Below are 25,667 nucleotides of genomic sequence, written 5' to 3' on the forward strand. Positions count from 1 at the left end.
TTCGATCATATATCAAGGCGTTTCTTTCATGCGATTTCAAATGTTTTCCTGACCTGAGATATGCAAGATTGCAAATATATTTCGGCAATATACAATAAACTTTTTCCATAATTTTTATAATTCTAACATTGTAAATCAGTTTATTTTTTATATAGAAAGTGCCATCATTTTGATGTAGATCCCTTGCCATTAAGAAATAGCTTACCAACAAGAAAGTTGGTAAATGAAGTCTCCTTTTGAGCGGCACATGGCTACATTATGCGGTACACACACATGCGTGCTGTGCAGAAATCTTCTTTTTCGGCAGAAGCCTTTTAAATTGAATTAGCTTCCATTTAAAACTACTTTTTCAATTACACATTTACAAAAATTATTCTGCGTTGATATTTAATTTCCATTTGAAGTACTTTAATCAGCAATCAAAGAATTTTTCTTTGCAGTGCAAACCTTAAGTTGATAACATGCATTGTTTCAAAGAGTAGTCTATCTGCAATAGTAGCTTTGTTCAATTAATAATTTAATAAATGCTAATCCTTTGCAGGATCACACGTAACATAGTTATGAATCTTTCACGAATCTTTAAATGATATTCTTAAAATATTATTCTAAAAAACGGTATTGCATCAGGATATGCATAAACTAATTTGCAGATAAAGTTATAGATGTCATCGCTATGCTTACCTGTTGATCATACTAACATAGATAGGAGTGCATTTAGAATTAAAAAACTTGAGTGTTTCGTTTTAAACAAAGTAGGCCACATTGATAAAGAGTTAAAAATAAGTTTGAGTTTATCAAAACCTTGGTATTTAGAGGTATAAAAACATGCATAAATTCGTTCTTCAAACAAAACAATTCGTAAACGATTCCATAAAAAATTACTTTCCATCTGCTATTTTTGTTCTTTCCTTGTCATTCATTTTAATTTTCAATAAACCACCGGAAAGATACCTCTACATAAAGGATAGTAAAACCAAAAAATAATTTAAGGCTCTCCATAAACATGTAAGCATTACTTATTTACAAGCCGCCTGATGATTTGCAAAGAAAATCGGTGTGCACACTACTTTGCCGCGCATGACTGTAAAGCCCCGTAATCATCATGCAGCGCGTATGTGCTGGCAGGCAGCGCAGAAGCAGCCGTCAAAATAAAACTCTCTCGACGTCAAAAAACTCCATATAATCCTCTCTCTCTCTCGTTCTCGTAGACTATGCACCTTTCCGTGGCTGGTACATACACATACATAGTTGACGCATTCTCCCCACTCTATAAAATATCCACACCTATAACACACCTCGAGATACAGACTGGAGAGCGGCCCCGGCGATCCCCACTACTTGGACCCCTTGCGTTTCTCTTGCTCACGTTGGCGGCGGCGGCGCGGCCCTCGGAATTCTCGCTTAGCCAGTTTCAAACGAGTCTCCCGACGAGCGCCGCGCGTACGGAGCGCAGTCGTTAATTCACGTATCTTTTCCCCTTCCTCGGTTATATATATATTTTTTAATTCCTTGCGGCCCGTACGTACAAAACGCTCGTATCAAGTGCAAATACACAGTGAGTTTTTGCGCGTGGGTGTCATCGAAGATTCTTGTATCGAGACCTTGCAGTACAGGTGAGTTTGTGTATGTGCGAAAACACAAAGGGAACGCGTGTGCGCAGGCGCACTGATCGCCGATTCCCGAGACCGTTAATCGCCTTCGCCTCCTCGCGTGTAGGACGAGTGTGCGGTGCGCATGTGTATGTGTGAGAGAAGGAAGATGGCCGTGCATGCACGCCTGTATGTACACTCCCAAATTTTTTTTTTCGGTGTATTTTAACATTCGTTTGCATAACGCGCCCGACATGTGTATGAAGCATGCATGCGCAACGAAACAAAAAAAGGATGTCATGGCATCACGCACTCTGTAGAAATTTGTCTGATTGTCTACTTGTGCATACAGTAGGTACAGACATACGAAGTGAGAGAATCTGGGACGAGAGAGGCGAAAGCGCAACGCAGGAAAGTTTAATTGAAAGAAAGGTTTTTTATGCGTATACGTGCGGATGGCGCGTTACCGTTCTTTTTTTTATTTTCGTTCTTGTACTCAACTTTGTGTTCTTTTTCACAATCGCTCGAAGAACACACAGTGTCGGCGAATTTTATCGAGGTGCATTGTAATGCCAAAGACAGATAAGCGACGAAGAGGACGAGCTGCATTTTTTATGCGTGTACTGAATTCTCCAGGTGTGCGTATGCGTGTACACGAGGGATTATATTTCCTGAGTCACGCGCGGCGTACGATGATTTATTAATCAAATTCGCGTGCAACGCTTATCGCGTTCTCTCTTTCTCTCTCTCACACTCTCAAAAAACAAAACGAAGTAACGTAGAAAGATGACTAATTAATCATTCGCTCGAGTAGAGATCTAACAAGATCGTTAATTCAAAATGCATTGCACCTGCATACATCGTGTTATTTTCGATGACATACAGCACCGCTCTCCAAGGTAATTTATGAAGATGAATGCCTCAGCGTCGTGAAAACGCGCAAGTTATGTGCTCGAAAAAACGAATTACGTACACGGCGCGACGCTGATAATCAGTTTGCCGGATCGCGACGCCGAGATAGGCACGATACGTGATTTTTCTCGCGTGCGGCGTCGGCGGCGCGACGATCGTCATGATTTCGAGCCGGAAACGTTCGAGTACATCTCGCGGTTGTTGATTTATCGCGCGTGCAATCTTCGGCGCTAAATAAACAGCAAATCGCATGTAGCTTCTTCTCCAATATTAGCGGAGGCAAAAGTGACATGGGGGAATAACCCAAGTTTTCTCTCGCAGAAAAGATAAAAACGATAAGGCGCGCGGGCCGCGATAGGCCGACGCGCAAGAGTCATTGAACGAATATTTTTCATCGGCGTGATGCGCGGCGCTAAATATACGCTTGTTAAACCTGCATGCCGCCGTTCAACAAATCACGACGGCATCATTGTTAAGTAACAGACGCGCGCAACGGAGCTAAAGTTGCGCCAGTAGGAATCGGCGCTCGAACGTTCGAGGAATGGTGATTATGATGATGATGATGATGAACGATCGCCGCGATTAGAATGTACGCATCGCGCGCGCATCGATAAAATGTTTACAGCTTCCCTTGCTTCTTCGGACGGTACGTGTGCGCGGACGTCGTCTATAAATATCATATTTTACAAGACGAACAATCGACCGGCCGTGAACGATAGACCAGCTGGACCGGCGTAAATAAATAATCGAATGGCGGGCAGCTCGTTTCACAGCCTGGCTGCCCCCACCCCCTCCTCCCGCCGCGGCGAGAATTTTCAATGCGCGAAGCGCTCGCGCGTACCCATCGACAGTTTGGTCGATTTAGTTTGGATTTCGACGAGACGGAACTTTTTATTCGTCGCAGCGCGCTGAAAGGTACGCGCACAATGCTTTTTTGGCGTTGAAATTGACGGACTCGATGAGTCAGGCGCGCGAGCCTCGCGAAAAAGGAAGGCAAGAGAACCAGAACCGGTCGATGGGCGAGTGTGCCCGTCGACAAATTGCAGATCGATAAGCGGAGGGGTATTGCAATGAATAATTCCTCGTGCATTATATGCCTCGCTGTGTATACATACGTATATAACACTCGGCGGGGGGGGGGGGCAGATAGAAAGTCGAGATCTTTGGCGGGCGGGAGAAAAGCGAAGGAAAGAAAAGAAAAGAAAACATGGAAAGGACGGCGTGTGTACCGTTTGAACGAGGCTCGCGGTGGGTGTTGTTGCACGCGGCTCTGGCTAATATCTGAATAAGCAATATCGGGGTCGAGTGGTTGCGTTCCCTCGGAGTATCGCCATTGTCTTGTCGCAGCCTGCTCGCGCGACAGAAGGCGCTTCTAATGGCGCACGCCCATCTCCGAATCGCGCGTCATCGTCGATTAGCGCGCGACGGCCCACGTCGTCCAAAATTGCGCTGCCTCGCGCGCGCGCGCGCGAGCGTGATTGCACGGCGCGCGACGAGTCGGGGATTGCCATTTCGGTGGAAGCGCGTCGTCCGTCGCGCATTTTCGCCGGCTCATCCTGGAAAAATGAGGAGGCGCGCGGCCGGCCGGGCGAACGTTTTTTCCGACGGCTGTCGGGAGCCGCGGGCAAAAGGGCTTTCGGACGATTCGTGGAAATCGGTGCGCTTTTATGGGGGAGCCCGAGTTATGCGGGCTCCGCGGATGGCGAGGCCAGAATTCCGAGGGCTTCCGGTCGCAAGCCTTTCATGCCAGGCCTTTGTACGCGCCAATTTCTTTCATCGAGACGCGACGTTACTCTGCGATCTGCAGCGACCGCGAACGCGCCGAATCGCGGTGTACCGTCGCGCGACGCAGCGTCGAAGTCGCTTCGCGACAGCCGAGGTTAGCCCGGCTGATGCCACCCAAAATGCGTCTGGAAGGGGCACAAATTCCAGCGATGACTCGAGTGAAAAAGAAGCAGGGAGGACGCGTGCAAAATCCAAGCTGTGTGTGTATAGGAACGCCGGCGTTGACTCGAGTTGTGACAAGTCGGCAATTTACTAGCCCGAAGAAAGAAGAGTCGAAAAACACGAAAAGGAGACCTCCCGTCGCGACGGGCTTTCCCTTTGAATTCGTCGTCCTTCGAGTTTCACGCCACGGGCCTTGAGGGAAGAGGCATTGTGAAAAGTCATTACGTTTGTTTGGGAGCTCGTTAATCCAGCTGCGTGACGTTCCCTGAAAATGGCGCGGCCGCGGTGGCGTGTCACAGCGACGAGAGCGCGCGCGACCGCGTGATGGACTCTCGCGGCGGCAATTACATTATGCAACGTGACGGTCGCTTGCGCCAGTCGGGTCCGCAAGCTGCTCTCCAACGGCAATAATCGAGGCGCTGTCGAGCGAACTCGCGGCGGCGGCGGCGGCGGCGACAGCAGCGGCGGCTTCTCTCCGCGCGCGAGGAAACGCATTGTGCGTTAGGTGCGGTTTGTCTGGTGGCACGGTGGACCGAGACAGAAACCGACCGCAAATTGACAGGATGCGCGGTCTCGCTCGCTCTCACTTTTTGTCGCAGCGGCGAACAGACGTTAAACACTCGTGTCGAGTATTCGGGGGCGACGCGCGCACGCGAACGTCAGTTTTTCGGAGGAGGACCCGTCGCTCTCTCTCTCTCTCTCTCTCTCTCTTTCTCTCGGGAACTTCTCTCGGTCGGCGAGGAGTACTTGGGTCTCGTTAAATTACATTGTGAGTCATCCCTCGTCTCGCCTCGCATTGCATCGACTGGGCGAGCTCGTAACCCAGGTGGGGGGAGGGGCAATCTTTCGCCATACTAATTGACCAATTAACTCAACTAAAAAGCTATGCTCGCGAGGCAATACGCCCCATCGCGCGCTCGTTATTATCGGATCATTCGCCGAAAAGCTAATATGGACAGGCCAGATGCTCGACGATGAGGTCGCGAAAAAGAAGCCTCTCTCCTTTGTGCTTTCCTTCGCACCGGAGGAAGCGATCGTTAAATGATTATCTCGAGTGCAGTGGCTTCTCTCCTTTCCGACGCCTCATCCATCGTCGCGTCTGGAGGTTCATTCATCTCTCTCGCGGATATGCGTTCCACTCGAATAATAGATGCTTTTTTAACGGTCTATCGCTGACACGAGCTTCCCGAACGAGAGCGAAGCTGCCCTGCGCCTTTACCTTTCCATTCCCTCTTCCTAGCTTTCCTCGCGAACGTCGTTTCGATGCGTGCGAGCACCTCTGCCCGCGTCCGTCGAAGGTATCGAGTCCAAACCTCTCTCGCGACGCCCGATACTCGCGCAATTACGGGAAACGAAACGATTCGCGCGCCAGATGCCAAATTGCACGCGCGCGCGCGTGCATCCTCTCGTCCCGAACGTAAAGCAGCAGCTAGCCGCCGCCGCGGTAACGAGCGACTTCCTCTCTCTTTCTCTCTCTCTCTCTCTCTCTCTCTCTCTCTCTCTCTCTCTCTCTCTCTCTCTCTCTCTCTGTTGCTCGCTCGGGAAAGCAAAAGCTTTAACGTCGATCACGGTTTCCTCAGCGCGACACCCGATATTATCGCTCGCGGCGCGAAATCGATTTTCAATATGACTTGTATATACGTGCAGGCAGAAGCTGCACGGACTCGTTTTACTCGCGATCGTCTATCGGGTTTCCCCTCGCGCTGCCGTTGACTGCTGCTGCTGCTGCTGCTGCTGCTGCTGCTGCAGCACGCGAGAGCAAACGCCAGATGGCTGACGAACCAAAAGAGAGAGGGAGAGAGAGACGAGCGTGAGAGAGAGAAAGGCCTTTTTTCGGGACGTTCGACGATTCCGAAGCTTCCGACTATCTACTGCGATGTTGCCTTTGGGGTTTTGGGATGCTTCGATTCTCACTTTGACTTTTTCTTCCGATGCGATACGACGCACGTTCTTTGCTGACGTTCCTCTGAGAATGGTTATTACCGCGCTAGTTGAATTCTTGAATTTAGGGATACACGCGCGCGACCGGTTATTTTTTTCTCTACTGCGTAAAGCCAGTGCACCACCTCGCATTCGTTCCCACTTGCCTTTTATCGGAAAAAAACTGGACACGCGGGAGCCGCGTCGCGAGTCGACGTCGCTCAGCGCGGAATCGATGTCACAGCTAGCTCGTCCATAAATACCCGCAGCCTCGAAGCGCCATGCTAATTTATTCCGAAAGCCTCCTCCGCGAGTGAAAGTCGCCGATCACCGAGCTTTTACGCATAGCGCCAAGTTCCGTAACGAAGCCGCGGAAAGTCCCCGGCGCGGAAAACTTTGCCGCCTATGCTTGCGCAATTAACGGGCGATCGTCCCAGATCCGCGCCTGCACGACCAACCAGATTCTTCCTCTTCCCCCTGCAGCTCGGAATCCTTCAATGGGCACCCGGTCTTTTCAAGTGCGCCTTACAATAGCGGAGTATCCCGGAATTCTCGACAACGCGACGTCGACCACGCCGTGGAATTTATTAGGAGGCTCGCACGCCGCACGCGCGTTCTATTTTTCCTCGCTGCGCCCGTGGTGCCCCCCGCCCTTTTTTTTCCCCGACTCTCTCGCTGTGGGAGGGTGGAAACGCGACGCTCATTTTTACAGGGGGAATAATTCCGGTAAATTGTTGCGCGCACTGTCGCCCGATCACTCAAGGAAAACATTATGTCTTTTGCAATTCGTGAAAGACACCTTTTTCCTTATTGTTGCGATGAATCAATTATGTCAAGAGAGACGATCTTACTTCTTCTTTTCTCGTTCCGTTCACATAACAAATGTAGCATTCCAAAAAAAATATTTTTCTTTCGCGGGACGTCGTGAATTAGCTCTCGAAAAAAAAAAAAACCGAGGAGCCATACGAGTCTGCAGCAACTAAAGTTTCGGTAATAATTCACGTTCCACTTTCCGGATATCACGTACATTTTATCTCGAAATACAAATATGACGGGACTCAGTTCCTCAAATAATCTACGGTTCCTGGCTAGAGCTTCTAATCGAGCCGATAACTCGCGCTTAAATTCCATATCGAACGCAAGCGAATTAGTCAACGGAAAGGCACGCGCAATTAAAAAAAAAATCGAGATCGATAATATACGTTGCGTGCGTCATTGGCCAAAAATACAATATTGATTTGCCGATAACTAGTAAAGGTGCAACAAAGTATAATTTGGCGTCCGTGTGGTCTCTTCTCAGTTTATATTTTCACTTGAGTATAGGTCGAATGCCGAGCGTCAGTTGTATGTCTTTTTCATTGTCGCGTGCACGTTTCATCGAATAACTAGTGATTCACGAAGTATTTTTTTCGCGGTTTCGACAAGTAGCTTTGAAGCACACTGTGTTTCAGGAACGATGAAAAAAGTGTATCTAATTTCGTCGTTCAAGCACGATGTCGCCAACAAAAATGAAAAGGCGTACTTCAGCAGTGACGACGTCATCGCGATAATTGGCCAATTACAGCAAGCATTGTCAACGCGAAAGGAGAATTTCATTGATTCGGTCATAAAACAGCGTTAATACGCCGCTATCATAATGTGTGCAAAAGGCATTCCAGAACCGGTCACGCCCATATATATACACGCGTGCACATGCATGCACGCGCGCGGGAGGAAAGCGTGTGCTGTCGGTGCGGCGACAACGACGAGCGGCTGACGTAACGGCGTAATTTTTTCGGCGCAACAGTGCTGGTAGTGTTTTATTTTATTTTCTTCACGCTTCTTTTAAAAAAGGTGGCCAATCTGTGTTCGCAAGATTGAATTCGAAAATCGGAATTGACTCTTCGAAGGCCAATCAAAAGGAGTTACGTCACGCTTCGGATTTCGAGGAGCACGCAAAAAAGATCTTGTCGTCGCGCTGTATTTTTCGAAAAAAAGAAGAAGAAAAAAAAACGATCGTTGTTTCGCGTTCAAAGCCGCGACGACTCTCCTCGTCTTCTCTTTTGTGTTCTCCCACCTCCGCACCAAAAAATTGCTCATTACGCACAAAAACGTCTCTTTCAATGAGATAATCCCCAAGTTCGATAAACAAAGAGCAGCAGCAGCGGGATCGAGTTTCATGGTTGAAAAAAGAGAAAAGAAGAGAAAGGTTGGGGGGGGGGGGGGGGGCAGCAGACCAGTCTCACGACCAATCGTGCTTTACGCCTGCAACCACGATCCTAGATACACTTGTATGCTGCCGCCAAAAAGAAGGAAGAAACAAGCGAGCGTGTACTTTTGTCCGAATTCGAATTTTTTTTCACGCGTGCGAACTTAATTTCAAAAATTTGCATGTGCACACGTACGCGTGAACTAAAGAATCTTAATCGTTTCTTTAGCGTGTCTTTTTTTTCCTTTTTCCATTCTTTCCGTTACAGGTGAGCCGAGAAAATTTCAGCGCTCGGGCGGCGCGAAACGATAGCCTTCGGGATAGCATTCGGCCGTGAGGTTTTCCCGCGATGTATTTTAAAAATACCACCGACCGCGAAAGCTTTTTTCCTCTCGGCGCAATCCAAGGATTATCGAAAAGCCGGGCGCGCTCGCGTTCTGCCTCGTAGCCGCGCACCTTCGCGGTCGCGCGCGCGGTCACTGGAGGAGCGCGATGGGGGACGAGCAACGGGCAGCGGCGAACGCGAGGAGCGCGCAGTGCGTCCGCGGGTCGCTGTAAGCGGCATTTTGCGGACTGGCGATGCGACGCGCGACCTTGGGAGCGAGACAGACGTCCCGTCGTTCGGAGCGTTATTCTTCCGAATCGATCATCGGCGGCCTACTTTAGCGAAGCGTCGCGATCTGCGCCGTGGCCTACAAGCGCTGTATGTAGATTTACGCGAGCGCGGGAACGGATTAATGCGCATTGATCGAGAGTGAAGTTCGCGGTGATCGACGACTTGTTGTTCTTTTTATCGCGTGCCGGCGAATATAGGCGGACTGGTTCGAGGAGAATTGCAGGCGTGCGACCGCGCGACAAGGGGGGCGGGGGAGGGGAGACGCTGCCAAGAGCGTGGATGTGCATGCATCGCTAAAGAAAGAGTCGAACGATCCATAGCTTTATTACGCGGCCTCTACGAGCGAACGCGCGCGCGATGCTTGAGTTTTATTGTGTAATAAGGATCGGAACCCTTCCAAGCGCGTTTCGCTGCATTGTTCCGAGGCGCAGTTGGTCTTTCTCTTCTCTTTCCTGAAACGATCCTCGGGCGTAACCATCGCTTGGGATCGGTCGAGAGCCGAGTATCGTTCGACTGGCACCTGCTCCTTTTCGTCCGGCGAACGAGCTCGCGAGCTGCCGCGCAATCGCGACTTTCGCGAAAATTACGCGCGTTAATTGCATTCGCGCCGTCGTCGTTTGCTTGCGTAAGCAGGAGCAGAAGAGAAGCCTCGCGGGTTTGCGAAGCTTAAACACGCTCGTCGACGTCGCTGGAATGTCTTCTTCGTTTTTTTTTTCTTTTTTTTTTTTTGTTTTATGCTTTTCAAAACGGCCATGCTGCATTTTCTTTGCTCTCTTTCACCCTGGATTTTTCGTCGAGTTGTAAAGCTTTGATGCTTCTAGTCGTAAAGCTGCATTGGCCTTGCTTCCGTTGAAGCCTATCCATGCCGAGGCGATAAAATACTAACTGCTATATAATTACCCGTTGACTCGCGTAAGGCAACGATTTCTCTGTCATGTTTTATGCAGAATAGCCAGGTGGCTTAGCATATTCTAAACTCTTCATCAGCACTAACGACACGCACTTCTTAACTCCTCAATTCGCATCGTTTATCCTTAATCCCAATTTAAATTCTTACATAAGTTCAGATCCCTTCTTTAAAATCGAGTGTACGATCGGCTTCTATTCAAGAGATCCTCTCCCATTTTTTTTGGCCATAACTCAAAAGAAAAAAAGGAGGCGCCGCTGTTTGAAGAAAATGTATCCTTAAAAGGTGACCGATGAAAATTCATTCTTCGTGGTAGATATAATCGTGCGCGTAGTGTTTTTCCCATGGTCATGCTCATCTCTGCGATGGTAAGCTTTTAGCTGCTCTCCAATACTTAAGGAATTCGGGACTACAAACTTTGACGAAAATCAGCTTTGACGTAAGTCTTTTGGTTCCCTTTCCAGCTTCTTCAACTTTCGAGACTTCCATTCGATTTTTACAACTCATTCGAATGCCGAAACGAACAGTTTCACTCGTGACGTAGAAAATTCTGAACCAGTGAGACTAATATTTCCAGGGAACCGTAATTGAAAGTTCAACATTTTTCAAATCTAGCTGTCCCTCACATTTTCTTAAATCCACTCCAAAAGTCAACATTCTGCCTCGCTCTCAGAAAGAAAAAACTCCATGTACCCTCGCGTACGAAAGACTGGTCGCGAAGAGAAAAGAAGCTATACATATAGATATATCCATCGCTTTACGCATCGATACCTACTTAACCCACACTCGTGTCCGTGTGTGTGCGTGTATTGTGTCGTTCCGTACGCGACACACGCAGTTAGGGTGTACACAGCAACACACAACCCAAAGGGGGACCACCTGCTTAGCAAAAGCTTTTGCTTGGCAGGTAACCTTAGCTCTACCTACAAACGCGGGTCGGAACAAAGAGAGAGAGAGAGAGAGAGAGAGAGAGAGAGAGAGAGAGAGAGAGAGAGAGAGAGAGAGAGAGAGAGAAGCAAGCCAGCTGGTCCACTCATTCTTCTTTCTCTCTCCTCTTCTTCTCCCCCGACATTGTGCGAGAAATCCGCTCGGCGCGGCCTTTTTCTCCTCCGGGCGAGCGGCAGCGGCTCACTTTTCTCCCCGCGCTCCGTGCACCGCGAGAGAACGCGGATTTTTAATTTGCTGTACGCGCGCCCGGCGCGCCGTAATGATAGAGAGGTACTAAACGAGATCGCGCCGATTATTTTGACGAGACGAGTGTGATTTAAGCAAGAGGGAGCATTCGATAATTGCATTGCCATATTTCATTCGATTATCTGGATTCGTTTTTTCTTTCCTTTTTTTTTTTAAATCACCGTGGCTTTTCGTTTGCTCTTTGTTCATACGTCAATGCCCTGTCCCTCCTCTCCCTCGTTTCGTTCAACGCTTAATCCGACTTGACGCCGCTCTTCCACTTGCTTCGCTTAATCGCGTCGGACGGTTTCGAGACGCGCGAACCGTCGACGCGTGAATCGAAGAGGTAAAAAGTGGCCGATCTCGCGTTCGCCTCGAATGCGATTTTCGTCACTCGGCCGCGGTCGCCGTAGCTGCTCTCTTTTTTTGGAAACCGATACCTTCCTGCCACGTTCGACCGATTTCGCGCTCCTCATTTCAATAACGAAGACTGGATTTGCCCGAGACGACCTCGGGCCTCGATTCTTAAATCAGCACTAACAACGTCTGCGCACAGGCGCATATAGTCCGAGAAATGGTCCTTCGCTCGGGAGTATCCTCGAATTGATTTCCGCGCGAGCGGAACTTGCCTTCGCTTGCTCTTGTTTCTCGGTTCGCTTTTCCGTTTCTCTCCTTTTGCCGGATGTTTGGGTTTGGCGATCGGCTCGCGCTCCTCCTGCCTTTGTCGGATGGTCTTTTCGTACTCGTCGCGCCAGGTAAAGTTGCCGTGAGCACGAACCACAATCGACAGTTAATACACGACGCGCTCGTTAACGTTCGACGTTTCTTTACTATTGACTTTCCGATACAGAAACGTGACGCTCAACTAAAAACATTCCTATCTTATTACGATTATACGTTGAAAGTCGAACGTCAATTTAAAGCAGAATTCCTCGATCTCTGCACGCACTCGAAAAGAACCTCCCGAGCCAGACAGTATAACAAACGCGAGTGTAGATAGCTGCATACACATCATTAGCTTAACAAATCCCCAAAATAAAAGTCACGCTCGTCTCCCCAACCCAGAAACAATCATTCGGTCGATCTAACCATTCCATTCCATGACTTTTAAACCGGAAAAGGGAGCAGAACGGCGACTACGATGATTCGATCGAAGAGAGTCGGAGAAAAAACGTACGGTATACGTGACTTTACAAGCCGGAAAAAGGCAAACGATAACAATGCAGCCGCGAGGATATCAAACTCGCGCGCACTGAAAGCTTAAAGAGGATGAATGCATCGGGCGAATTTCCCCTGTACCATCCGCGTGCGCGCGCGCGCGCGTGTGCGTGTGCGCGTGTGTTTGCGTTGCAAAGGCGAAGCACGTCTGCACGCGCGATGTTACCTTCTTCTGTTGACGCGCGCAGCTAATTTCGATTCGTTGGAGATTGTGCCGATGGAAAAGTTTCGTTGCTTTCTTCAATTTTCGTTCGCATTAGATTCTATCGGAATTCTGGGTTGCTCGTTGCGCCGCAAACTGACCAGCGTGTGATCGACGGTTCGTTCGTCGCTCGACCTTTTTCCATTCGTAAACATCGTAGACAATGCAATGAGAATTCCGATAACTCGAGAGCCGATCGACAAGGCATTCTGTGAACGATACGCGACGATTTCACGGTTAATTATCGAAACAGCGAGGAGCGAGGCTAATCCCGAATTTGAGGCCCGCGGTATCCTGTCGGGGGGGGGGGTCATTTATCTCGTGCAGTCTTTCGAGAAACGAAGGCTTCCGCGCGACTCCGCTTCGAGCCGCGGCATCGACAACAAAAGACCAGAGAATGATTAATATTCGAGCGATAAGATGTCATTGTGCTCGTTGAACATCTCATTGGATCCTTGCGTCAGCGCGAATCGTGCTAAATCATTAAATTAACGAAGTGACTTGGTGCCGAACGCGGCGCATTTATCTTGCAATTACGGCTCTACCTATCGTTCTTTCGCGGATCGGGCCTCCACAGACGCGCACGTACAATTAGTACATGTCACTACGCCTCGCGATTCCTCGCGTCTGCAAAACCAGCCAGCGGCGTCGCTCGCTCATGAATATACCGCCGTTGGATTTTCGAGCTTATACCCGCGAAGGGTCGACGAACTCTTCCGCGGCTGCTGCGCCTGGCGAAAGTGCAAACCTCGCGTGTACAATTTTTTTCCCTTCCGACACTGCGTATTTATTTATTTATTTTTTTTTTCTTTTTTTCATTTCGTTTTTTGCGCTTTCTTATCTTATTCGTCGCGACTGCGCCAGGGAACGTTGAATATTTATGCAACTCGTTCGCATTTTCCATGCCGAATCATTGAAATGCGTTAGATAATCGAAACTCGCTGCGCGCGCACTCGTCAATAGCGCGTTATCCGAAAAGTATCCGATTGAACAAAAAACCATGCAAGCCGGAATTCCAAAGGGCCTCCAAAGGAAGCAGCAAAGCTCGCGAGTGTAAAAACCGGTTTCTAGCTCAACTCCGTCTTTCCCCACTCCCCCACCGCGCTCCGCGAGACTTGCTTTTTTAGTCTTATCAGCGCGAAAGATCAACAAAGCAATTAAAACCGATGCGCGCGCGCGAAAGGGAGCCAGCGAGAAAAAGGAAGGAAGAAAAAAAAAAAACGCCGTCCTCGGAAGCTGCGAAGTGCGCGTGGCGATAAGCGCGCGGAGAGATACGCTGGAAAGCTACGGAGCGGGAAAAAGAACAAGAACACAAAAGAAAACAACTCGGCGGCGCGCGAAGCCAAGGAAACGCGGCAGTGCTTTGAATTTCAGATGCGCGCGTCCGGCGCGCGACTTCTGCTCCGACGCTCGGCGAGACCAATTCCCGAACGCCGTCCGGCAAGAGTTTCGCAAAGGCGCGTTCTCTCGAGACGAGACTATCCTAGCGATGCCCCCTCCCAACGGCGACAACGAACAAAGCCTATTTGCGTCGGCGACGATGCCGTGTCCTTTTATAAAAATTGAAAGGCAGCGAGGCGCATCCATGTCGCTCGGCAGCCTATGAGCGGCGCGACGGGCGTGCAGCGGCATCTCGCGACTTGTACGCGTGTATATGTTTGTGTCTCGCTGCCTCTTCGTCGCGAGCGGCGTTAATTTTTCGAGCGATACACCCACGGCGACCGGCGGTTCAGCTCGAACGGGCCTCCCTCCAACTCCGAGGATAATCGCCTCTATCGAGTCCGACCGCAGCGACGAGGCTGCGCTACGCGACCGTTCATTAACTCCTCTGCTTCTGAAATAAATAAGCTCTCGATGGAGAGCGCGCGTAATATCTCATCGCGCGCGCCGAAGAATGATTTAGCGGCGAGATGTTCGTTATTCCCGCGGACGTAATTGAGGGTCTCTCCGTAACGGTACACGCGCGCGCCAGTACACGAGGTTTTCGGCCGGGTTGCGATTTATCGCGCGCGGTACGACGAGGCTGTGTTGCCAGCTGCGCTTCGGGCGCGCTCCGAAGCTTCGTTTCGAGCGTGATTATTCGACGACGAGTGCGCGGAAATCGTTTCGCCAAGCGCGCGCTCGGCACCGAAGGCCTGCAATCTCAACAGGATCGATTGCCGGCGAAGCCGGACTTTCGTCGTTCGGGAAAGAGGAAACCCCGGCAAGGGCGGCAGCCAAAGAAACGTCGCATGATCGACAGCAAGCTCGTGCTCTGATGCTTTAATTGATCTCATTATCCTTTATCCGCCGTGCACACGCACAGACGTGAAACTCTCGGGCTTGTTCGGAACGAGACGCGACTTCCTGTGCCTCCCCCCCCCCCCTCCCCCTTCCCCACCTCCGCGCTACTCGATACCCTGAATTTCAATGCGCTCCTTGGCGCGCGCTTCTTCCGTCCTGGAGTGACTTTCGATGTTTCCAAACGATCCTTTTTCTCTCAGACGGACGAGTTCGATCGATCACCGAGCACGGCCGTTTCGATCGCGAGATGTCTCGTGTCGGGAAACAGATTTCGGAGACTAACGATCGCCGACCGTTCAACCAGCATTCCGTGCTTGCAGTTGCAGCAGAGGATCGCGAGGATGAAGGGGCAAGCAGCAGCATGGCTGCTGGTCCTGTTGGCGGTGAGCCGATCGCTCGGCGTGCCGACGATGAGCACGACAGCGACGCCCGACCCGCAAACCAAGATCACCGACGCTACCACCAGGAGCAGCACGCGCGACGTCTACACCACCAAATCCGAGTTGTCGTCGATCTGGAGCGTCGACTCCAAGGACATTCTCGTGGAGAACATGCACCCCGAGGACGAGGACTCGAATAACGAAAAAGTACGTACCCGGGAGTACAGTTTGCTCGTCACATAAAGTAGAAACGAAGTTACTAGGGTCAGCTGCACTTTCAAAAATTAGCTCTCCGATTGGCGCAATCGATCGTTGCGAGAGAAGGCACGCGAGATAGCTGAGAAGCGTCAAGTGACCGCGTACATTCTAAGAAATCAAAGTTTCCTTTCAAACTGGAACAGACGGGAACCGTTCCGCGTGACGGACCGTTATCCGTCATCTCGGATGTTATTATGTCTAAAAAAATATTTTTGATGCGCACACACGTATGCGAGCGGTCAATGGATGTCGAGTGGTTCGGGCGAATGGTCTGCTTTCTGCATACATGCGCGGCGAACACTCAATGGTAATTTTATCGTCCGAGGACTTGATTACGTTTATTAAACTGACGTCTTCCATTGGCTGGATATAATTGAAAATGTTTCATATTAAATACTGTCGGAAAATATTGGAATGTCGGTAATCACTCGATTACTTTTACAAATGGGAATAAAAGAGCAGTATAATAATATATTGAAACAAAGCATGATAAATTATGAAAAGAATATAAAAGTCGTATAATATCATAAAACAATGAAGAAATTTAAGAAGTTTAAGAAAATACGCTATTAATCGAGACATTTCACAACTTTTGTAAATTGAATATGAAACTACATATTGCTCATAAATAAAATCGCCCGTTTCCAGCTCCAAGAGGAACTAGCGAAAGTAATAAAGGCTCAAGCGAAGAAAACAACTCGACCGATGCCACTGCGACTTTCCTTACACAAATCGTCAAACATCCTCGCACCGGCATTCAGCAGTTACAACACCACTGACGCCAAAGCCTTGACGGAATTACTTAAAGCTGAAGTTTACAATGAGGACGTCGATGGTGGTGATGCTGATGACGACGATGATGAGTACGATGATGATGAGGAAGACGATGACGACGACGATGACGATGACGACGATGACGACGACGATGACGACGATGTCATCAACGACGATGAAGAAGTCGTCTCTGGTTGTCCCGATTATTGTCGCTGTGTTGGACAGTACGCTGCTGCTACTACTGCTAGGTACGAAAAAAGGCATTCTTTCGACGCCCAATACTTGATTTTTTTACCTTACGCTACGTTGCCTTTTATCTTATCGGTTGTTTTCCCCTTTATATGTGTTATCTGCTGATGTATCTTTTACGCGAAAAGTATTTGATTGTTGATAACTATTCTGTAGTGAATCTAATGGTCACATAAAAATACTACGTCTGTCTTATTGACGTCACATGGAACAAGAGCGAAAAAATAACTGTTGAATACCTTTAGTTTATTTGCTGTACACTGATAAAATCATAAATTTCACCTTCTTATGTTTCACATAATTATTGAGTTTCATAATTTGGACTTGATTGTCAAAAAGCAAAATTGTATGAATACAAAAAAGACTGTGGATATCTTTTTTCTTGTGCAGGTGCACCAAGCTGCTCGAAGACCAAGGATTCGGCTCAGGTATCGCGCATCTGAAGATCGAGAATGCCGGTGACATTCGTCTTGGTCCACATGCTTTGCGTAAACTTGGTCTTCGACAACTGGAATCTATCAGCATCGTCGACACCAAGATCGTCGAACTCGATCGCACAGCTTTTGACGGTCTTCGCGAACTTTTTGTCGTCAATCTCACCCACAATGGGCTTACATTCATTCACCCTGATACATTCCAAAACAATTCACAATTGAGTCTGTTAACCGTCGCTGGTAACCCATTGAAGTTGACATTTAATAGGAAAAATAGTGGAGATTACTTGCTGGACGCTCCCAGTGTCACTGAGCTCGGTAAGTTCTAGATAAAAAGTCAAGAAAGTTGTAATAATCTGCCGATTATCAAAGTTAAACTTGCATGCACGTGAAAAGATAAGCAGTTAATCTACAAGCTAGTGAAATAATACAATGAGCTGCAATCATTAAAATGCCATTTGTAACTTACAAATTTCTATTATTTACGATCCTGATGGCTTCATTATAGAAATATATGTGGTTTTGGTTCTGTATTTGTTCTTTTATCTTTTTTATTTGCGTTGACGCGCTGCTGCATAAGTAAAAGATAGAGATATAAAAAATATTGTAAAAGAAAAAATAACAAAGTATGTTGATCTGCTGATTAATTTCAATGTTCATGCTATCATTGTCATGGGATACAAAAGAAGTAAGTTGGCTAGGTAATAATTTTTGTGATTTGTAGAGAAGTCTGTTCTGAAAAAATGAAAAAAAGATTTTTTGCCAAACTAAACGGAAGTATATTAAAGTAGTTCATTCATGTCTCTTTATGCAAACAGATTTCTCGAGCAACCAGTTGACGCGCCTACCAAAACGCGCCTTCACCAAGATGACAAATCTCGCCTACATCAGCCTGCGCAACAATCGTCTGAATAACATTGAAAGGGACATCTTCAGTCCCTTGGACTCCCTTGTCGAGCTCGACCTCTCGCGTAATCTTTTGTCCGATCTACCAGTCGATTTGTTCAAGGGTAAGAATCTACAGTCGCTGCGCATCTCCGGTAACAGCCTCACCACACTCAGTAACATCAGGTATACAAACACAAAAAAAAAAAAACATTTTTGGCGTGTAACCTTGAATATAGAACACTAATGTATATTTGTTATTTGTAGAGCGTTGAAATTGACAACCTTGGATGCATCGATGAATCGTCTGAAAAACATCGCTAAGGACGATCTCAATGGTGTGCCTGATCTCGAGCAACTCTACTTGCACTCCAATACCTTAAAACGCATTCATCCTCATGCATTCTCAGATCTCGATCAAATGACTTATCTTGATCTCAGTAATAACAATTTGGTTACTCTTGGCGATCATCATTTCCGAGCCAACTCTAGGCTTCAAGTTCTTTTGCTCAGCCAGAATCCCAACCTTGAGACCTTGCCTGTATTTAGGACGAATGCTCAAGAATTTGAAAGATTCAGGTACACTTATTTTAGATATAAAATTTGTTTTATGTTGATCACTTTAAATAAATTTAATTCTAAAATTTTCTAAAATTCGTATTAAAATGTTTATTAATCAACAACCTAATTAACAAAACCTTCTCGTTATTTCTAGTATCTATCGCTTCGAATGCGAAGACTGTGGCTTGAACATGATCGAATCAGGCACCTTTGATGCTATGCCAGCAATGACAAGACTCAATCTTGCTGCAAATAAATTGTCGCAATTGCCAAAGGATTTAATGCGTTCGTTATCATCTCTGCGCGAACTCGACCTATCCCGTAATAAATTCGACAGACTCGATGATGACATGTTCAAAGGGGCTACGTCACTTGCTAAATTGAACCTAGCTGTCAACTCATTCGTCACGGGCTTGAGAGTTACACCTTTCCTCAAGACACCCAACCTCATGCGTCTTGATATCAGCAGCTGCAACATGCAACGTATCTGGAGCGAAGCTAGACTGCCTTTCAAGAGCTTAAAGTGAGTATTATTTTTAATTTAATTTGAAATTGCTCATTGTTTTGTCTTAAGTAAAACTGATACATCTTCCTTAAATCTTTCTTGAACTAATAAGATACAAGAGCCTCAGTAATCTCACGCACTTTCAATCAACGATCGACGAGTACAATATTATGAACTTTATCGATCATGTCTTGAGTAGTCACCCTTTGTGGCCGGCCTGAATGCTCAGCATCACTTGTGCCCTTACGGGCACAACAAAATTCAGTAAACCATTTTTAAATTATGCGATAGAGCAGAGTCTCCATAATATTTCCTGAGCTTTATTTCAGTTTCTTTGATTGCATTTCTGTAGGATATAATGTTTTTCGATACTCCATGCGTAAAGTGCGTCTTTCTCGCAAACGTGAATTGACGACCGAAAACGTGAGTTGAAAATCGCACTTTCCACACGTCGTATCAAAAAATACAGCACGGCACATGTTTGGCAAAGAGTTTCTCGTCTCATGTAACTTTCCACCCAACCCAACCCAACCCAACCCTCGCTTCGTTCGGGCGTAAACGCCACAGGAGACAAGAATCTACTTTCCTGCACTTGTATCGTAATGTACTATAATAACCACACGAAACTCATTTTTTTCATGATTTTACTGACTTGAAACTTTGTATATGCACTTATACTAGATAGGACTCTCTTACAGTGTAAAATACGTTACAATAACACCACCATCTTTCGAGAAATCACGATCCTCGTATTCGTATTTTTACAGGTACTTATCACTACACAAAAACCGGTTGACCCGTGTAACAGTTGAAGAGCTCCGCGCAATGCCACATCTCTCGGGTCTAGATCTCTCGCGCAATCCACTTCGTTGCGACGAAGATTTGAGCGCAGCAATCCAATGGTTGACTGACAATAGCGTGACACCAATGCGTCCCCCTAGCCGCGATGATTTCGACTTGCCATTAGACGGTGAACCAGTTAGTCAATGGAGTGATCTTGGCAAGAAGTTGTGCGACTCATGGGAAGGTGGTCCACCACCAAGACCAGTGCCCAAGAAAGTACCGAAGAAAAAGTTGTCAGCTGGAGAAATTGCTGCTGCTATTGGACGAGAATCGAACGAGGGTGAATTGCCTGGATTACCTGGTCCTTTCATCAAGTTTGATTTCAGTGATGATGTGAGTGTCAACGAACATAAGGTAGACTGCATGAGCGTCGTTAATCGATTGACTTTTATAATATTATGTTTCGTACTCATGATGATAGATTCTAAAGAAAAACAAAGACTAATGATATCTGGCTTATAGTTAATCAATTACCGATAATTAAAATTAATTAACATATTAAACGTATCATATAAACTCACATTTTCTTTCACATTTCATCATTTTCTCCAATATTGTGCTATACAGTGCACTTAAAAAATATTTTCATCAATTAAAGTCAAATTTATTATTGTACAATGGGATTTTATTCATAGTCATCGAAACACATTCAAATATCTAATCAACTTTTCGGTAACCAGTTAAAATATAATAAATCTCTTTATTTCGATGAACAGCTTGACTACGGTCAAGAGCACAGCAGCAATAAAGACGAAATCGAGTCAGCCTGGAACACTCAAGATCAGGAATACGAAGAAGAATCCAATATAGGAAATCTGCATTACCGCGAGCGGTACACCGATGCTTTATGGCCAGTCATAACTGTCATTCTAGTAACTTTGGCAGTCCTCCTCCTCGCCGCTCACTTTGCCATTTGCTTAGCCAGACGACGTGGTCGTGGTCCTGTCATTCGCACTCCAATGATCCTGCGACCTGGTCTCATTGACAATAAGAACTGTGGACTCGTATACAAGCCACTGCAAGAAGAACTTGCCACTCCACATATGCCTAAACGCAGCAGCTTTTATTCCAGCAGCACCTTTCACTACGACAAAATTGTGCCCGAGAGCGTTTAATTTCCATTGATTGTTTCGAGCTTTTATCAATTGATCGAGTGATATCAAATGCCAAGGGAGTTTGAAATTTTGTGGAAAAAAGAATTATGATAAAGGCATTTGGTTGAATCACTAATGTAGTAATTCGCTCAAATTGTTTTTTTAGTAAATTATACGTATGATTCATTCCAGTGTCGCTCGGTGCAATGTTTCCGCCGCGGGTCAGGGGTAATATTTTCATTCTCTTGTACAATCTTGAAGAGGTAAATGAGCTTACTTTGATAAAATAGATTTTCGTGTTTAGATCGTTGGCAGCGATAAACTATTATTTCGAAAAATTATTGATTAATGTCGATGGTGGGTAATGTTTGAACAGAAAATGTATTTTGCAAAGTATCTTTTATTGTTAATGATATTCTTACGGAAAATGATTATTTTGCGCTATTGAATTTTTAGTAATTGTTATTAATTGTTTGAAATTTGAACGCCGTAGTTTAATACATAGTATTAAATATAGTGGAAAGAGCTATTTTTTAAAAACACGAATCGTCAAATTCAAGTAGAAATAATTATTTTCCGTGAGGTTTTTTAGCATCTCCGAATTCTAGAATAAAATTGTGCATTCCTTTTAAAGATTTTTTTACAAATGAATTAATAATAGCAAATGATTAACGAACAAATTATTTTTTAATCGTTGCAAAGTTCAGTATATTTTTATCTTATTTATCGTCGGTTCTCTTGCAATTCTTTCGTCGAAGATGAGAGAACAGCGCGTAAATATTTTTTTGCTTTACTGCAGTTATCACTGATCGCCATGTTTGCAGAATACCTTTGTATTTTAGTTAACTTAATACATTCTATCAGATAAGATAAATACATAGAAAACGTAATAATTTTCCAAGTATTTGTATAATATTTTTCAATTTTTCGTGGAAATATAGTCCTGGGCAGATTGTTGATATGAAAGATGTGTTGAAGAAACGAGATATTTTTATTCAGAGTTCACAACTTCTTTTATAATATAAACCTGTAGTTAAGCGTATATATTAAAAGTACATTTTTTCTTTAACTTTAAAGAAGCGGTTATAGTGGGAAACGTATCGTTTGGTATTGTTTCGAATATTTAAGAAAAGCTGTGTCCATAAATAATAATGTGATTGCCTGGATTACCTGGTCATTCATTCATTATGAATCGAAAGGATGAACTTAAAGACCTCGATGATTATTTTGAAGATTTCAACCAACCTAAGTTGATTAACTTTTACGTGTATACAAGAGGGAGAAAAAATATTGTAGCGTTAGCTCAAACGCTTTCCACTGTAAATATAAAATTTTTGTAAAGTTGTCATGGAATTTTTAAACGTAACTTATTTGAAAAAAAAATGCTTCTGTTCTTTGCCTGTGCCAATGCATACCCTATAAATGAACTATAATTATTACATTCTGTTGTACGTCGCTTAAAAATATACAATCATGTGGATTTTTTTTATCCTGAAAGTTAGTTCTACGTAAACATTTATTTACTTAACTTACGACTAAGCATTTACAACTTACTTATTAAAGATTACAAATGTATATAACTTGAGAGAAACGTATTAATAATAAATAAATGTTTTTAAAAGCCATTTGACGTTTCATTGCTTTCTTCGTCTAATTCTGTTATTTTAAATTATAAGTGAAACGCTTCCAGCTACTATGGCGGAATATTTTATGAATAAATCTTATTTCATCGAAATTTAAAAAATTGGCTGTATTTTATATGTGTACAGGTGTTACGGACAAAATTGTTTATTGCTGTTTCGAACATCCAGTGGTATCTTACAATTATTCACAATTGCACTGCAAAGAATGCAAGAAGTTGTGTGCTTGAACTCCACGATTTTTCACTGACAAATTCTGATGAACAAACTCTGTAGCCTGTTTGTTACCGCAGTCTTTCGATATTCATAAAAAAATATAATTTCCAGATAAGTAGTTTGATTATTTAATTAGGAAAATTTTCTTTTTATTAAAACTTCATTTAATTTGCATATGTTCACATGTAAGATCTTTCGCTTGCTGGCGATCTATGTTGTGAAAATTGCAATTATTTATTATCGCAGATTTGAGAAGTTTCTAAACGATGTATTTAAGGACAAATATGTGCACGACTTCTGCGGTTGGGAAGGATTTATATTAAAGGTTACCAGTTGTGAAAAATATTTACTAAATTTGTCACAGAATTTATCTAACTTTGATGCAATAATTTTTTCAACGAAAAATTTTCAAAAAATTACTCAAAACACAATAGAAATTAAAAATATCATTTATTAATATTATTCATAAAAATTAGCTATTACTCCATCGTTTGTAATAAATCTAATATTAAAATTATTAATGTTCATAAAAAGAGCTGTGATTGAAAAACAAATATACGATATTTTGCACAAATGGCATTTTGAATTTTTCAAATCCAAGGAAAAACTAAGTTTCACAGTATTGGATATAAATTATTATTATTACTCGATTATTATTATTATTATTATTATTATTATTATTATTATTATTATTATTATTGTTGTTATTGTTATTGTTATTATAACTATAATATAGTACATTATTATAATACCTAATTTGTTGCTATTCCTTATGTTAAAAATTTAGTATTGCTAGTGTAATTGTGTTTCATACTTTAAAAACTTTTTAAAATTGTTTGCAAAATTGATCGTTGAAATTTTGTTTGCAATATTAAATTAGGTCGACTTATAAGAGAGGAGAAGAAATACCTACCGGAAGATAGGAAACCAGAGTTTGGTAACCTTTTTTATTATGTGTGTCAATAGTCATCAGAATGGTAACTAACTGAAAAATGGAGAAAAACATTTGCGGAATGAGATGAAATAACAAAAATGCTACTTTGAACAAGGCAACATCAGCATCGAACGTGGCATTCGGCTCGTTTTGATTGCCAAATAGGCTGTTAAATGTTTTACAATGCAGATTTTCAGAATTTTTTTTGTACCATTAAACCTGACAATAATATAAGCATAAAACCATTAAATTTGATGCGCTGTAAGCTGTGCTTGCAAGCTCTATTGCAATACGGAATAGTTAATTAGGGTCAATTCATTATAGTTTATAAAATCAAATTCGAAATGGAAACATTTCTTCTAACTTTCCCTGTCTGTAGATAGTTAGGGTAAGCTATACGAATTGCATGGAGCAGATCGATCTTAGCCACGTCAATGGCGTATTGTTGTAAGTATGCCTTTTCAGCTAAAATTATATCAATTTATTCAATTAAAGTCCCAGACATTCAGCGCAGCGCCGGAAAAGGGAAACACCCTTGTCGTCTCAGCTGAATGAAAGCGCGCGCGGTGACATTGTTTGTCAGTGTTTCGAGGACCGTTCATTCGAGCAGAATATGGCAGCCACCCATTGAATATTTCACTGAAAATATATTTTTTATGTAATTATTTATAATAAAATTTAGCTATTAATAATAATTGCATATGTCCATAGCACTAATTTCCAAGGAAAATTGACGAACCGTTAACAATCTTTGATGTAGCACCAAAATCAGTTCACCTTGAAAGAGTAAAACCAGATATATTGCACATGCTAGAACTGCTTGAAACCACTTAGAACACCAATCGTTGAAGTTATCCGCTCTAACTTCAATGTACAAATAATTTCATAAATACTTCACCGAATGTGAAGATCGAGATACTACAGAAAAATAATTTTGCTGCTGTAAGTGACCTAACATTTTTTATTGCTGTTAATAAGAGAAAAATGACAAGGCACATAGACAACGAAGGTTCGATTCTGAAATCAAAGCTTTTTAACTACATTCAAAAAATCAAATCTTCTTTTCCGTATTATAGCAACACATTGTCACAGCGTTTATTAACAGGGATTAAACGTAGAAATTTAAGAAATAAAGCAACAGATGTCATTAGCTGCATATTTGAAGGTCCAAATCCACAACAGCTCGAAAAGCTGCTGGAAGCCATCAGCTAGAAATTTAATTACAAATATCTATAATAAAATATACGTTTTGTAACTTTTCACTCGTAAAATACATTGCCTTCTAATACGATTTACAGTTCGTTCATAATCTACAGACTGATTTTTGAAAACCTCCAATAAGAGTAAATTTTTAACAATCCTAATGATTTTCTCAATGAAAGTGTATTTTGCAACATTAATATTTAAAATGTGTAAAGTTTAATTTAATCTTATGTAACCTTAAACTACGTTTGGGATTATATAGTGCCAATATTTTTAGATAGACGATTATGTCCCATTATAATCGATTATGAGAGTATATTTTAACTAAAATTATCCATATGCAATTACCTTCTAACTATTGATAATTATTTATCAACCTTTCTTTATTTCGCTCATTCGTTTCCTAAATATTCACCTACAAAAATCGTTGGACTACAACGTGTACTTTCACTACTTACATTACTCCTGAAAAAGCAAAATAATTTTAATGAACGAAGCCCAATATTTGCGTCATTATAAAGCACGTAATAAGGTGTAAGTATGTGTCCTGATTGACTCAGCTCGCGCCGGTGACCTGCCGGGATACTTGGCGCGTGATGAAATGCGCGTCTCGCTGAAGACGTGCCTGAACGCACGAATGGCATCTCTTTCGATTTCGTCTGGACGTTTCACTTTTACGTCGACTTGCTCGTTCGTCGTTCGCTCGTTTTCGGATAAGGCTAATGGATTTTTAGAA

General features: G+C 44.2%; 1 protein-coding gene and 1 long non-coding RNA gene across 3 annotated transcripts; one reads left to right on the forward strand and one right to left on the reverse strand.

Annotated features, from left to right (window-relative positions):
- Positions 1-1,400: 1,400 nt before the first annotated feature.
- LOC131666043 (platelet glycoprotein V) lies at positions 1,401-22,240 on the forward strand. Of its 2 annotated transcripts, none has more exons than XM_058938374.1 (9): positions 1,401-1,613; positions 15,276-15,542; positions 16,242-16,615; positions 17,007-17,368; positions 17,869-18,121; positions 18,203-18,514; positions 18,651-19,019; positions 19,769-20,198; positions 20,561-22,240. In XM_058938374.1, exons 2-9 carry the CDS (start codon positions 15,297-15,299, stop codon positions 20,957-20,959), a joined length of 2,745 nt encoding a protein of 914 aa, XP_058794357.1. In that variant the 5' UTR covers positions 1,401-1,613; positions 15,276-15,296; the 3' UTR covers positions 20,960-22,240. The 2 variants fall into 2 exon arrangements, with proteins under 2 accessions (XP_058794357.1, XP_058794359.1); XM_058938376.1 differs by having other exon boundaries at positions 19,769-20,177.
- Positions 22,241-24,165: 1,925 nt separating this feature from the next.
- Positions 24,166-25,358, reverse strand: LOC131666132 (uncharacterized). Its single transcript, XR_009302076.1, has 3 exons — positions 25,280-25,358; positions 24,468-24,505; positions 24,166-24,367 (listed from the first exon to the last, which is right to left on the reverse strand). It is a non-coding gene; the product is annotated as an uncharacterized LOC131666132 (long non-coding RNA).
- Between the last annotated feature and the right edge of the window lie 309 nt (positions 25,359-25,667).

The sequence above is a fragment of the Phymastichus coffea genome, unplaced genomic scaffold (genome assembly GCF_024137745.1).
Source record: "Phymastichus coffea isolate CEN01 unplaced genomic scaffold, Cenicafe_Pcof_1.1 PCOF00056, whole genome shotgun sequence".
NCBI lineage: Eukaryota > Metazoa > Arthropoda > Insecta > Hymenoptera > Eulophidae > Phymastichus > Phymastichus coffea.

Coding starts and splice junctions, on each gene's coding strand:
- LOC131666043 (XM_058938374.1), top strand. CDS start 15,297: ATGAAGGGGCAAGCAGCAGCATGGCTGCTGGTCCTGTTGGCGGTGAGC. Junction 16,616..17,006: donor GCTGCTGCTACTACTGCTAG/GTACGAAAAAAG, acceptor TTTCTTGTGCAG/GTGCACCAAGCTGCTCGAAG. Junction 18,515..18,650: donor CAAGAATTTGAAAGATTCAG/GTACACTTATTT, acceptor CGTTATTTCTAG/TATCTATCGCTTCGAATGCG.